Below are 15,895 nucleotides of genomic sequence, written 5' to 3'. Positions count from 1 at the left end.
CTGATTTGCTTTTTAATTTTCAGGGATAAATTTCTCAAATAGTGTTTTGTGGTCTACAAAACTTTACAATGGACTTAGTAATTTAATTAAACATACCTTATCTATTTAAAGGTACACTTAATTAAATGTTATTTAATAACGATATAATGAAAAAGTATAGGTGTAATGATGTTAAGTGTAATTACTTAGGTATACTTAAAAGAAGGAGACTTACAAAAGTTAGTAGATAAATGACTTATATATCAACAAAAAAAAATTGCCGTGTATAGTAAATACATTTATGTACATAACATCCCAGTAAGAGTAAGATTTAAATATTCCAGGAAATAATTTTTAAAACTGTTTGTAATTAAACGCTTCCTACACCATTCAATGAAAAGCTAAATAAGTTCAATTGATTACGCTTTAGAATTAATCCAGTAAAAATATTTAAACATTCAAAGTCATTTACATCATATTCATATGTGTATATAAAGATTACTTATTTGTATACTAAGAGCTATAAATAATTTAAGAAAATAAGGAAACAAAATATTTTATTACCAATTTATATGTATAAAAAAAAGTATCATGCAGTCAGTTATTTTAAGAATTTTCTTTCTTTTTTTTATTCTTTCAAAAAGTTAAATAAAAACATCTGGGAAAAAATATACCTCCCAGCTAACTTGTTGGTAAACAAAGTTTGAAAAGAATAAATGAATAAAAAGTAAAAATTTGAAAAGAATTTTCTCCAAAGGAAAAACCCACAAAAAAAAGAAGCCTAAATGATTTATTTATTTATTATATAAAACCACAAAGTAAGACGAATTTCGTGAATCTCTCGAATCTATTCCACTACATGCAGCTAAATTCCATTGAACAAATTGAAAAGCAACTTCGATTCACACAAATAGCAGATTTTTATTTATTTATTTTTAAAAAAAACGCATCGAGAAAAAAATAAACAAACAACAATTGAGTTTACCTTATAATGTGCCATCCAATGTGGTGCATCCAAAATATGTCTCACCCCACGCGACATTCCCAGGGGGTGAGGGGAAGATCAAGGGGTCAGGGTTCACACTTTCATGTTTTCACTAGGGGTGATAATCCAAGAAAGAAAAATTCGGAAGCCCGCGCGGAACGAACGATTCCGGATGAGCGCAAAGCGCGCGCGATTCGCCTTCACTGCTAGACACGCATATGATGAGAGATCACGAAGACTACGAAGAGGAAATTGTCCGGACTTTCGGTCCGTTTAGGGTTGCCACATTTCATGGAGTTTTTGGCGAGTATTAGATAGCACATGAAATAATTTATCTCCCATTTTTCGATTTTTTTTTCTCTTACTGAAACATAGCTAAGTTTAAAGGATACAAACTTAAAATAAAAATTACATTAGGGGAGAGTCGGGTAGCCCCGCTCACTTAAGGAGTATTGCTTATATTTCTGTATAATATTGAGTAATAATCAATATTTTTGTTTGTTTCTATTGTTTTATCATCTAATTAAATAATGCAAAAAGAATAAACCAAAAAAAGAATGGTTTAATTTAAAAAAATAAACATTTAAAAAAACATGTTTTTCAGCTCTTTTCAAAATGCGTCGGGTAGCCCCGCCCAGTTACAAAAATTATGTTTTTTGACTGTTTTTTCAGGTGTAAAGGAAAATGACCAATGTATTGACAATAGGTAAACCTCGTTTATCATTTTTATCACAAAATTTTATTTATTACATATTTATATACTTTTAGTGAATTCTATCATTTAATAACAACAATATTTGTTGTTAAAAATGCATATAACATTCAAATTTGAAGAAATAAAATAATAATCTTTGCAACCGTACATTTATCGACGAAATAAAATTGGTCATTGATATCCGACATTCATGTGAGCGGAGCTACCCGAAATTTGTAAATTTGTAAATTTGTAAATTTGTAATTACTCGAACAATTTTTCACATATAGACTTCTTTCTTTGTGCAAATTAAACTTAAGACTACATACTTTAATGCTGTATGTATAGAAAAAAAAATCTTTTTTTTTAGTATTAATACGAAGTTTAATCGAAACATTCAGTCAGTTTTTCTTAATTTCATGACTACTGCATTCAACATATTTTCATAACTATTGTTTACCATGTTAACAGCTGCATAAAGACTTGAAACTCTGAAAATAATCTTTTTTTAATATAACAATTAATGTCCGATGGCCCATTGACTTGAAAAAATATTCTATACATATGAAATTGACAGTGGGCGGGGCTACCCGACTATCTTCTACATATATATATTTTTAAAAAAACTTAAAAATAAAAATACATGCAAAAGTTCAGGGGTAATTTCATTTTTCAAAAATTTTAATAACTTGTTTCGATTGCAGAGAAAATATTTAAGAAGATGCAGTTTTTGCTCTAAATATTCCAGTTTATAGATCAAAAATAAAATTAAGGATATATAGTGTGATCATTTCGTTGTTAGTTTTTCTCTATTTTACGAAAATTACAGTTACTTGATTAAAAGCTGTCGCAGTGAATGGGATTTATTCCATTTTGTAAACTATATTTGTATAAAGTTTAAATTAATTATAATTTTGTTTTACTATGTCTTTATAGATCATGTTGTCATGGGTTTGTCATCGCATGTGATCATGGGTTTAAGACCCCTTGCCGTCAGGCTAACCGTGGGAGGTTCTCCTCTGTATGCAACGAAAATGAGGGTTAGTTCCATCAAAAAGTCCTTCACGAAGGCAAATTTCTCCCAACACTAGATCCAGGAGTTCCCTTGTCTTCTGGATTGGGTTCAAAATTACAAGGCTACGGAGTTGAACATTGGTAGTTGTAAACCCGAAAATTGAGCCGGCTATTCAACGACGGTTATAAATATAAAATAAAATGAGAAGAATTATTTTTTTTTCTTCAATTATCATTTTATCAGTAAAACTTAAAATAATAGGTTTTATGTCAAAACAATTTAATTCGCAGGCCTGGACTAGTATCTAGTTCTGAATTTGTTTTTGTTGCATACATTAGCGGAAAATGAATAAATTTAACTGAATTATCGTTATAAACGTTAGGAGACAAACACGATTCGTTATTCTTGAATTTGGTCACTTGATTTTTAAAAAGTTCGATGAGAAATACTAATGATTTTTTTTTTTTTTATAAATTTCGCCATTTCTTTTTTTACCAGCATTTTACTTAAATAATTTCATAAAAATAACCAAACTATCAATATTATGGTGTATTGTTTTGATAACACAAGCTTCAAAAATTATTACTGATTTAAAAATTTTAAACTCTCGGAACCCCTGTGACTCTCCCCCTGAGCTCTCAGGGTTCCGCGGAACACCATTTGGGAACCACTGACCAAAAGAACCTGAACTAGCTTGGTCGCTTTTCACTTATCATTTCCCTACTATACACTTATTATTTTCATTCATTTATAATAACTGAAGTTTATTTCCTTTTACTAAAATTTAACTCTTAACAACACAACTGTTATCGTTACTTGTTTAATTTGGACTAAAATAAGCTTTTTCTCTTATCTTCGATTGAGAATAATCGATCAAACACAAACAAAATAGAACTCAGTCAATCGGTAAATAATACTAAGATCTGATTCAAAACAAGTAAACACGCGAGATAAAAGGGTACGTTCCTTTTCTATTTGATAAGAAAAACGCCATCAACTAAACTAGAAGACGAAACTTCCGTGAAATATGGTTCTTATCATCATTTTGACTTTTTCAACGAAAATAACTGAAAAAAAGATGGTTTGCGTGTGTCTGTTATGACGAGAATCGATGAGGTACCTGGTCTATCACATGGTGATGTATTTATTTAAAGGTCAGTGTTGACAGCTTTTGGAGCAAAACAGACTTCGTTTTTTAACGGTAGGTGATGAAAGAAAGAAGGCTTAAGAAAGTGTGGTCTTGACATCATGAAGTTAAACTTTAGATCTAAATGCAGATATTATTTATGATAATGCACATTTTTTATGCGCAAAAAGAAAAAAATTGCTGTTAAAGGTTTTTCAACGATCAAAATGAAATAAAAGATTTTCGTGCGTCTGTCTGGTAGGTTATAATGTAAGACGAGAAACTGTCTGTTAGATTATAATGTAAGACGAGAAACTGTCTGTAAGGTTATAATGTAAGACGAGAAAGTGTCTGTCAGGTTATAATGTAAGACGAGAAACTGTCTGTTAGGTTATAATGTAAGACGAGAAACTGTCTGTAAGGTTATAATGTAAGACGAGAAAAGATTAGTTTTTTTTTTCATCAGACTATTTTAAAGTCAAAGTTAAAAATTGATTTTTGAAAATAGATTCTGGATGAAATTCATAACATGCTTTGATAAAAGATTCCATCAAAAAGTAATAAATGAAAGAAGGCCTAAGTACTTGTTGGTATTGTGAAGTCAGAATTTAGATTTACGTACATTTAAAAAAAAAAAATACAATTCAAAAGTATGATTCGTTTAAAACATTTTTCATTATGATCGGAAATTTTTGCAATATTTATTTCCTTTTCAGAGTCCTATTATAGAATGCTGTAAAAATGTCATTTATCAGGGATGAAAAAAAAAGTTTTTTTTTTTCTTCGAAGAATCTAAAAAATTGTAATTTTCTGTAGTTGTTATAGTTCATTTACGTCGCACTAGAGTTGCACAATGGGCTATTGGCGACGGTCTGGGAAACAACCCTGAAGAAGATCCGAAGACATGTCATCACAATTTTGATCCTCTGCACAGGAGATAGCACCCCCGCTTCGGTAGCCCGACGACCTGCACGCGAAGTCGTGCATTTTTCGATAGAACAGTTTAACGATGACCAATGCCGCACACCCTCGGTCCCTACGCAGACTGATCCAAGTGGTCACCCACCCGCACACTGACCGCAACCAGTGATGCTTGACTTCGGTGATCTGCTGGGAAACGTGTCTTAACCATCAGTCCACTGCGGAAATTTTAAGTAAACAAGCAATGAACAATTTAAAAAACTGTATACAATTGTTTATTAAATTCACTTTTTGAAAATTTGATTAAATTTGCTTTTATGTTTCAGAAGTGAGAAAATAAAGATTAAGCATCTTCTTTGAAAAGATGCCTACTTCCACAATTCTAAGGTCTACAGGACATAAATTCAAGACCATTTTTGAACTACTTAAATTGAAATTTAAAAATGTTTTACAATCACATTTGAATCATTAAAATCAATATATAAATTGTCAATATCTTTTTAACATACTAAACGAAGCAACATAACACGAAGAATGAAATGAAACAACGAAAATGCAAGACCAAATCATAAACGTTTAAATTCGAATGTAACAGAGCTCGAATATCTCCAAAATACACGGATGTTACCGTGACAGATGCATGTTCTTCATACGATAGCTACCTACTATCCAGCAATTGACCCCAAATTAACAAAGCCCTCCCCCACACAGCTGTTTTGACACTGCGATAACGTCCACGGCACGAAAACCATCAGCGGTCTAATAAATAACTCAAAGAGAGCTTAAAGCTAGTGTCACTCGAGATTCAGAAGCTTGGAATAACTGCGGCTTGGGGATTCGGATATCTAAATTGTTACGTACTTGAAGTCATTGTGGTACAGTTGAATGCACGCGGTGCCGCTTATGTTAATGCAGCCCATCTGAAGTGAAATATTTAATTGTTTCGTGATTAGCAATAGTAAATATTATTGTAGCTGAAATAAATAGCCGGCCAAATGGTTTTTTAAAAAATAAATGTCATTGAACTTTCATCTGGTTATTAATCAAAGTTATTACACTAACAAATGTTAAGACAAAAATGGATTCGTTTTTATAAATTTACTATACAAATTGAAACATAATGAGTTGTTCAATTAATGTGAGCAATAACACATTAAATAAATAATATAACTAAATGGTTCAATAAAAAAAATTCCTACTATGTTAAGATATATAAGGAATACCATACAAGTAATTTTAAAACAAAAACAAACTGAAAAGGCAGAAGAATTCTTCATACGAACTCGGCTAACAAGACTAATTCGTCTTTTTGAGTGCAATCAAGACTAATTCGTCTTTTTGAGTGAAATCAAAACTAATTCGTCTTTTTGAGTGAAATCAAAACTAATTAGTCTTTTTGAGTGAAATCAAAACTAATTCGTCTTTTTGAGTGCAATGAAGATTAATTCGTCTTTTTGAGTGAAATCAAGACTAATTCGTCTTTTTGAGTGAAATCAACTCGTATTGCATTTACTTCAAACTGCGATGAAAACCATTTAAGACTAAATCACAAGACTATTCTTTATATCGTAAAGAATTTTTTTTCAATATAAGCTTTATGATGAAGATGAATAATGGATATTTATGATGAACTTGTTTAGGCAGTACTACTCTCATTTGTTTCGTTTAGTACGCATAAAAACATTTCCTATAAAATGAAATTTAGAAGTGGGACATATTGGTGGTGTCAAAAAAATTTTTTTTAGCATAACAATTAAAAATAACATTAAATATTATTTGAAAATACATTATCGCAAATAATGATACTTTCATTTTGAAAGAGAATACTTTTTTTTATAAGTCTTTTCAATTGAAAGAGAATACTTGCAAATGAATGTGTTTCATTCATTTATCAAGTATGATTTGTTCTGCCCAAATAATGTAGAAATTATTCAGAAGAAAATAATTTTGAAGTATAAGATGTGATTTGAAAATAGGTCCAGCCAAATATCTTTTTAAAATTTAAGGCTTTATTTGACATTAAATCAAGTTGGCTTAAGATTAAAAATACCAACCATGGGTTCAAAAAAAAAAAAAAAAAAAAAAAAAAAAAAAAAATCAAAACCGTATAGGAATTCGACTTTAAAAAATATCGATCTAGGGGTTTTAAAAAACAAAAACTCGACCTTGGGATTAGAAAACTTAAAAACTGTCTTAGGCATGAAAAAAAAAAGCAATACTTCGATCTTCAAAGAAATGGAAAAGATATCGATTTTGGACATAAAAAAATATCAATCTTTGGCTAGAACGTCTAATGTGAGAAGGAACTCATCTCTATTCCCTATACCGAAAACAGGAATGGACTTTTACTGTGGAAAATATGTCTGACAAAACACAAAAAACCAAAACAATCTATTCTTCCCTAAGTCCTGTAACTGTCGAATATTCACACGTTCTAGTCTCAAGATCCGAGAGAAATCCACGTTTTAATATAAATAAAAAAAAAACAAATAAACAGACTTTTTGAAGTTTGAAACGATCCATCAAAACTTTTCATAGTTTCTATGAAAAGACCTCATAAAAACCATTTCTTTGTTTCGGGGAAACACTTTCACGTTACCTCTTCATCATTTTCTACTATTTTTACTCCTTTTGTTTGTCTGCAAAACTGTAGATAGTGCTCAGAAAACTGTTCCATATATTGCTGGCAGTGCGTGCTTTGGCATGGTTCCGGAACCATTCAGATAACAGTTTTTGTTGTGCTGTTTGTTCTTTTTAGAGCTGTTCTGGGCCAGTATCTCACTTTTCTCTCTTGAAAGTAAAAATCTTCTTAGCACTTCTTCATTCTTTTACTTGGGCACGCGAATTGTTTCGTTTGCTGTATCTCTTTTATGAAGTTTTTTGGCGGCTTCGAAATTGTAATTGTTTAAGTGTGGGTCGTTCAGAGGAAGAAAAAAAATTTTTGTGACAAAAGTTTTGGATTCAAGTTCATTTGAGTCAAAAAAATATGTTGAAACAAATTAAATATAAGTAAATTTTTTTATTGAACAAGATTAATTTAATTATGATGAATGACATAAGTAATTACATGATTATTATTTTTACTTTTTGAAAACGATTTATTTAAAAAAAAAATTTTTTCAAGAAAGGGAAATGCTCAACTGTATTTTGAGGGACAGAAGTATATTAAATAACTAAATCGACGTAATTTTTTCTTCTTTTTCTCTTTCATAACAACATCAAAAAATAAAATTACTTGTGTTCTCGATTGTTGATTTTAACCAACCCTTAAAAAACTAGGATGGAGCTTACCTGAAAACCGAGCGGGATTTTTCTCAATTGCATAGTATCATTAAGAAACAGCTTTAGATATTAAGTTTATAATTGAATAAAATACAAATTTTATACATCGAAATTTTTTTATTTTTTACTACTTCTTAATTCCACTGTGCTTTAAAATTTTAAATTAATCTTTTTAAAAATACGCACAATTAGAAATAGCAAATAATGTATGAGGGCATTCTCACAAAAATTTGAGACATAATTCATAACATAATTGAAAGTTTTATTCTAACAAGATATAATAAATTTTATTTTTAAAATCGTAATTAACCGAATAGAAAATTATACTATTTTACCAAACCTGTGAGCTTCATCATATCTAGTTTAAAATGATTTTTTTAAGTGTAATTAAATTAACACATTTATATAAAATTTATTATGATATTTATTAAGATTTATTTTGTGAAAAATAAAAAAAATGATGAAAAAAACCCCAATAAACTCTGAAAAAACTCCGAAAACCTCCCAAAAAAGATCAGAGAATCAATCATAAAATTTGCTAACAAACTAGAATCAATGATCGTTTCAGGAAAGTGGATGATATGATCAAACCAGTAAAAAACTTAATCATAAAATTTACCAACAAACTAGAATAAATGATTGTGCCAAGGAAGTGGGCAATATTATCCAAACTTAATTATAAAATTTACTAACAAACTAGAATAAATGATTGTGCCAAGGAAGTGGGCAATATGATCCAAGCTTAATCATAAAATTTATTGACAAACTAGAATCAAAGATTACGTCACGGAAGTGGATGATATGATCCAAAACAGTAAAAAACTCGATTATAAGATTTAGAAACAAACTAAACTTTAAAAAAAAATTTAGACTGAGCTTCTTTTTTCAAGTTAAGAGTTTTACATAGCGTAATTAAAAACATAAACCACACAAAGTGATTTCCTCAAGTACCTGAAACCAGCCCGTCGGCGTCTACAAGAGTTCGACAAGTGTTTCAAGTGTCCGACTCTTCCATCGCAATGTGCGACGCGGTCAAATGGACAGTAAAAATTAAATATCCGAAAATTTCACATCACTTGAATGAAATAGGAGCGTGTGTTTCGGCACGTAAGCATTTCATGAAAGGGTAAACAAGTGAAATAGTTTACACAGCGGTAAATTTCATAAAGCAAATCATGCAAACGCTGTGTCAGTACACTGGTTTTACTCTAAAGTAAATAAAAAGATAACTTCTGGCGAAGGACAGAAAAAGAAAAAAACTTTTTCAGCTGACAGACAGCGTCGATAAGTGCCTTTTAAAGAGTTCCGTGTTTCGATACCGATATAATCGGTATCGATTAACTGGGTAATGATTAATGAGTATTTAAGAACACCTTTTCAGTAAAAAGAAATTGAAAGAATGAGCTGCATTGAAAATGCACTTAAAAGTAATAAATTCTTTTAAGCAGAAAAATTTACTTTTTTTTAAGTTTCACAATTAAATTTGATTTAGATTTACATTGATGAAATAGTGCATATTTTTTCTTGTTTATTTTCAGATTATTTTAATAAAACTGTGCATCCTTATTCCTGTACATTTTATAGATTTTTTTTATTACGTCAATATTTTAAAGTTTCTAAGTAAAGTTTGATTTTGTTTCACTTTATGAAACTATTCATTCGTTTTTATGTTAAATTCTTATTATTTTTCATATTTATTCAATATTATTTCTTATATTTATTTCTTATTAATTTTTATATTTATATTTCTATTATTTTTTATATTAATCTTTTATAATGGTTTTTTTCCATCGATTTTTAGATTTATTTATGGTTATTTCAATACAGTAACTGATTAAATGTAACTGTTTACTAAAACGTCTCATATTTAATCTAACTGTAAGCAAAAGCTATTAACAATTGATATACTAATTGATAAATAAAGCTAAGAACGGAGATTATTTTATTTTTTAAATGTCGTTGAACAGCCGCCCAATTTTGGGTTTACGACTACTGCTGAACTCCGTAGCCTTGTGATTTTGAACCCAACTCAGAAGATAAGGGAACTCCTAGATCAAGTATTGCAAGAATTTTGCCTTCGCGGATGGAACTAACCCGCATATTTGTGTTACATGGAGAGGAAGACCACGAGAACCTCCCACGGTGAGCCTGACGGCTCTGATTCATGATCCGTCTACCACTGAGGATATTTCCCGTCTGCACTGTAGTCTGATGTGGAATTCGTATCGACCAGTCATTGCTGGGATTCGAACCCGGTTCACCTCATTGGAATGCGAACGCTTTATCCCCTGCGCCATCGCGGCTCAAGAACGGTGATTAAAGGTTTTTCACATCACATATAAAACAAAAAATAAATAAAATAAAGGTTATTATTTATCGAGTATTGGTTTTTCGCCTAATTTGAATACATGGATTAAAATACCTTTTTAAAATATTTAATTACTTACACGAGAAAAAATAAGAATATTCATAAGCTAAATACACTGTCAAAATATTAATTAATACAGTTTTTAATATAAATAAAGAGCTTATGAAATACATATTGTGGAAAAAAATTACCTTACAGATATAAGTTTCTAAAGGATAGATTAAATCAAAATAACGTAGAACGAACGAAGAAAATATTATCCCTTCAATAAAATATTTAAAATAGGGAGTTAAAATATTCATTGCGAAAAATCCAGGATATAAAATTATAAAAAAAAGCCTTTTTTCTCGTGAAAATTTTATTACCAGATTTACAAAATACATAAAATTATTGAGTACAACAAAAAAGAAATTCCGCACGCTATTATTCATGATAAAACTAAACACATTTTATAAAGCTCACCTTACAAGGATCGCATATTGCATATAAAATAGTACAGGAAATAAATAACCTCCATAAAAATACGTATTTTAGACACCAGCGTGTGAAATTGAAAATTTTTACTTCTTTTTGAAATATGACACCAATAAAGGATGAACAGAGCAACAAGCATGCACTTACCGGTAACCCGTGCAGAATCATTTCCGCTACGTTATTTCCGATGATTTGAAGATCGTCGCTGGAAACACTGGATGTGGAACTATGATAACTGTGACGATGTTGGGTGGTCTCGATTAAGATATGCTTGTTATGAGATTTCTGAGACACAACCTGAAGATGGAATGCAGGCATGAATGTGTGCTGTTTATTTAAATCTTAGTTTTGAAAATTTATATATGGCGGTTCCTTAAATATTCTGAAGTAAAAGTAATATTGAAGAATGGTGTGTTAAGTTGCACTCTAAAATTCTCATAGGATTTTTATAACTTTCGCTTCGAATTTTTTAGCCTCAGTATTTGCTTTTATTACTTGTGTTGATTAACTTTTATAATTTATGTTCTTGAGCTTTGATAACTAAGGTCTTTAGTAACTTATGCTTAACTTCTATAATTTAATTTGAAGTTTCATAAATTATATTTAACTTTTGCAACTTAAATTTAGCTTTCCCAACTAATGAAACCTTAATAACTTATGTAGTTTAATTTTTATAAATTATGTTTATTTGTTTATAAATATTTAGAAAACTTATTCTCTAATACAAGCGTGGCATTGAATAAAGATGATTTAATTTAAGGCCTGAATTTTTTTCTCAATATTTTAGTGTTTCAAGTTTTAAATTGTATGTTTAATCGTTTTAAAAAGTAACTTTTTGAAATTATGGTCAGATAAAAAAATTTTAATGTTGGTGTAACATTTTCTTATCCGGTTTTCAATAATTTGTTTTAAATTGTTAGGATAAATAATTAAGCAGAATCGCCCATGCTAGAATAAATATTTTGACAGCAATTCAACCAAAATATAGATCAAAATGAAATCATTTTCAAAATTGAATATGAATAACTTAAGTATTTATTTCTTTACTTGAATATATCTCCGCATTTTAAACTATTTTATTAAGTTAATATACATTTAAATTGTATAAAATACTGTTTGAAAATATAAGATGTCTTAAGTTCGACATTTTCTGTATTTAGTTGAAAATGTTTCATTCCAAAAGTAAGAGAGTTAGATTACAAGTTGTGTTAAAAAATTTCATTTCACTAATAGTTCGTTTTTTCCTTCAAAATATCGAGATAATAGACCTAAAAATACCTTCGATTGCTACCTCGGAGAAGTATGTATTGTAATTATGAAAATTTTAATCTTTTGCTTGTGGCTGGTACAAGATGACCAAAAGGTTATTTTGTTTTATAGAAAATGGTACATGCCTTATCAGAGCCTGATGCTCGACCACTGTCGACACTGGACATGCTGTGACGAGAGGAAGTACCACTGGCACTACTGCCACCAGGACTGGGGCACACATCTATTCCTTGGTCCTCTAACATAGCATGACACACTACAGAGAAACAAAGCAACAATTTGCAATACAAATTTCAACAAAAATAAAATCTATTCGAACTAAGTCAAAAGTCATGTTTTCGCCTTTTGTAAAAGAAATATAGCAGAATGAACATGGCTTCTTTAAACGGTAAAAACAAGGAGTCGGAAACGCATCACTGACCTGAAACTGATCCCAGTGGGCCTGGATTTCCTTCTGGTGTCGATGGCTGGCTTCCAGGTTGAGGATGGACGATGACTTGAGTGTACTGACTCTGAAATGCATATAAAATATGTGTTCTTTAATATTATAATAAAAAAAGAAACAACTTTGGCATAGTTTTTGACAAAACTTTTGGCATAGTTTTTTGACTTTTGATACAGCATTGTCAAAAATCATGAAATTGTGAATTATGAAAAACGAATAACGTTTTCATACGCTACGGACCGATGGTATGCCGAAATAGATTGTGGTTGTATTAATTGTGAAAACGTTGAATAAAACAATGTGAACAGTGTCTTTTTGCATAATTCGTGGCGAAAATCAACATGGTAAAGGAAAACTCTCATTTTGGAAAAGGGAAAATTAAGCACTATTTAAAAACGCACCTAAAGAATCAAAAATAAGCACCTTTAAGCACTTTTTAACCCTGTATAAGGGTAGAGATTTTGCAACCAATATTTTGATTAGAAAAAAGAAATTATTGAAATTTTGTAAATAAATATATTTCACTATTACGACCGGAGTATGTCCACTGACAAGGAACAACGGCGGACATCTCTCTCGACTTGTAAACTAGAGTGAAAACGTTACGAAACGTACCCAGTCCAGTAAGTTTAGGACGAAAAACAGACGATGCTCAAAAAGTTAGAGCCTGCTTTTGGAAGTGAAAACACGAGTAGTTAATTTTCTAAAGGAGGATGCAATGCTGAATAGGTTAAGAAGTTAATCAAATCTTGTAAATCTACTTGATGTAACGTCCTAGCCCGTTGTAGGCCTGGACGTCATGGAGGTTTAGACTTCAAAGTTTCATGACCGAAGGCATGATTCTAGTAATGTGGTCTGTATTGCGCACGGCCCATCCTTATTCTTCAGATAAGTTGGCACCCATCACTCTGAAGCTGAGTGGGCTTCAAGGCGTCAATGAGGATCGAACCCCAGTCTTACACACTGAAAGTTCAGCGTCTTTAACCCCTGAGCCATAGCGGCTCACTCTAGAAATGTGGTGCACTTGAACTAATGGATTAATATGTGGAGGTCCGAACTATTCCCGAGAATGAAGTCTTTTAACATAAGCCCGAGCCAACCAGAGATCGAGTTTAAATAAGTCTGAAAAAGGTAAAACTTCTTATTGGGCCAAATTTTGGGGAAATATAAGCTGCATGATTTGAGATTGCCTATTTTCGAATCACGATAGTCACCTATTAAATTTTTGGGGCTTAAAAACTGAGCTATATAAATTTTTAAGATTTGCTTAATAGGAAAATTTTATCATGAGCTTGTACCAAAAAAATTTCTACCACTTAACGATCTGTTTCACCTCTATTGATTGCAGAAACTGAGTTATTACTTTCATCTGCTATTCTGTTCTAGATTAAAGTAGTTTAATGCTCCAGTATTGTCTACCAATCACCAACAACTAACTCATCTGTGTAGTGCAATATCAAATCATAACTCAGATATCTTGAACCATAATGGGCAAATTAACTGCCAATTTAATAAAATGTAAAGCTAACCGTATTTCCGTTCAAAATGAACCATGGTATCATGTTATCTAGATTAATTTGCACAATAATATTATTCAACATGGCGATGTATAAAGGTTGCAGAAAATTTAAACAATATTATCGCTTCACAGTGAAATTCGACGTTAAAAATCAAACCAAAAAAGTATACTTACTTGAAGATCGGGAAAGCAGAAATGGGAAAGTTTAGATGGTGAAGGCAATGTTCCATATGTACAGGCATCTGCATTAAAAGAGAGAGAGAGAGATAAATAAACAGTCATCGAATCTTTAACCATTGGTTCATTCGATAATCGACTGACTTACCAGAATTAGGAGAATTCAGGAGAGGCGAGGCGGGTTCATCAGCGCTCAGGCTACCACAGGAATTTCTGTCAACCGTTTGACTGCCATATCCACTTGAGAAACTAGATCCTGAGTTCCTGTATGAGAGATCAGGAACGACTGGTGGTGGAACTTTTTTCATGGTGCCACCTTTTAAAGTTCCCGTTCTTTGTACTCCGCCAACTAAAAAAATAAAAACAAAATTTTAGAGGGGAAAAATAACTGATGGTGACCTACTGACTGAAAGTTAACCTACATGTGTACATAAAGATATGAATAATATCACTTTAATAAGTAGGTAGATACTTTATTAACGTCACACTAGAGCTGTACAATGGGATATTAATAATATAGCCGTCGTTGAACAGCCGATCCAATTTTATGGGTTTACGACAATTAATGTTCAACTCCGTAGCCTTTTAATTTTGAACCCAATTCAGAAGACAAGGGAACTCCTGGATCGAGTATTGGGAGAAATTAGTGTTCGTGGAGGACTTTTTGATGGAGCTAACCAGCATTTGCTTTGCATAGAGAGGAAGACCATGAGAACCTCCCATGGTTAGCCTGACGGCAAGGGGAGTCTAAACCCATGATCCGTCTACCACTAAGGATATTTCACGTCAGCACTGTGGTCGGTGCAATCCAGATGTGGAATTTGTATCGACTGGGATTCGAACCCGGTTTGCCTCATTGGAAAGTGGACACTCTATCCCCTGAGCCATCGCGGGATATTAGCGACGGTCTGGGAAACATCCTCGAGGATGATCCGAAGACATGCCATCACAATTTTGCTTCTATGCAGAAGAAATGGCTCCCCGCATCGGTAGTCCGACGACCTGCACGCGAAGTCGAGCATTTTAACGTAAAACAGTTTAACGAGGACCGATACCACGCATCCTCAGTGCTTACGCAAGCTGATCAAAGTGGTCACCCACCCACTTATTGAGAGCTGCTAGTGATGTTTGACTTCGATGTTTTACTGGGAACTGTCTCTTTACGATTAGTCTACGGCGAGACCCCCTTAATTGGAGTTCAGTTGTAGATAGCATTCGTTTATTTTAAGAATATTTATATAAATTTGAATAGTTTTGAAATTAACTTTAAGATAGCTATGCGTATACTTGAAAACATGAATAAGTATTTCATGATAGATAAGAACAATTGAATGAAACATTCGCTAATTTCTAAGATTCTTATAATGATTATCAAGCAATGGTATATTTTTGGCATCCTTATACTATTCGGCTATATACCAGAGATGGGCATTTGTCATTCAGAATAATGAATCAAGAATGATGAATAATTATTCAAAATCTGAATAATGAATAAAGATTTATTCATTAGTCAGAAATATTTTGAATAAAGAATAAATCATTCAGTATTCTTTATTCAGTATCCTTTATTCATTAGTCAAGAATAACTGAATAATTTCACTGGTCAAAAAAATGGGCACGGAATACTCTAATTGACTACAA

At 31.4% G+C, this 15,895-nt stretch overlaps 1 protein-coding gene across 3 annotated transcripts in view; it reads right to left on the bottom strand.

The window, feature by feature from the left end:
- LOC107451127 (caskin-2) overlaps nucleotides 1–15,895 on the bottom strand; it is a 338,548-nt gene that overhangs the window by 68,102 nt on the left and 254,551 nt on the right. For all 3 annotated transcript variants that reach the window (XM_016067122.3, XM_071186766.1, XM_071186767.1), the window contains 5 exons: nucleotides 14,403–14,603; nucleotides 14,252–14,319; nucleotides 12,535–12,625; nucleotides 12,239–12,369; nucleotides 10,992–11,141 (listed from right to left, as the gene is read on the bottom strand). In XM_016067122.3, coding sequence (XP_015922608.1) covers nucleotides 10,992–11,141; nucleotides 12,239–12,369; nucleotides 12,535–12,625; nucleotides 14,252–14,319; nucleotides 14,403–14,603 — 641 coding nt within the window. The remainder of the gene's footprint in view (nucleotides 1–10,991; nucleotides 11,142–12,238; nucleotides 12,370–12,534; nucleotides 12,626–14,251; nucleotides 14,320–14,402; nucleotides 14,604–15,895) is intronic.

The sequence above is a fragment of the Parasteatoda tepidariorum genome, chromosome 10, assembly GCF_043381705.1.
Source record: "Parasteatoda tepidariorum isolate YZ-2023 chromosome 10, CAS_Ptep_4.0, whole genome shotgun sequence".
NCBI lineage: Eukaryota > Metazoa > Arthropoda > Arachnida > Araneae > Theridiidae > Parasteatoda > Parasteatoda tepidariorum.
This window is presented reverse-complemented; position numbering and strand designations above follow the sequence as displayed.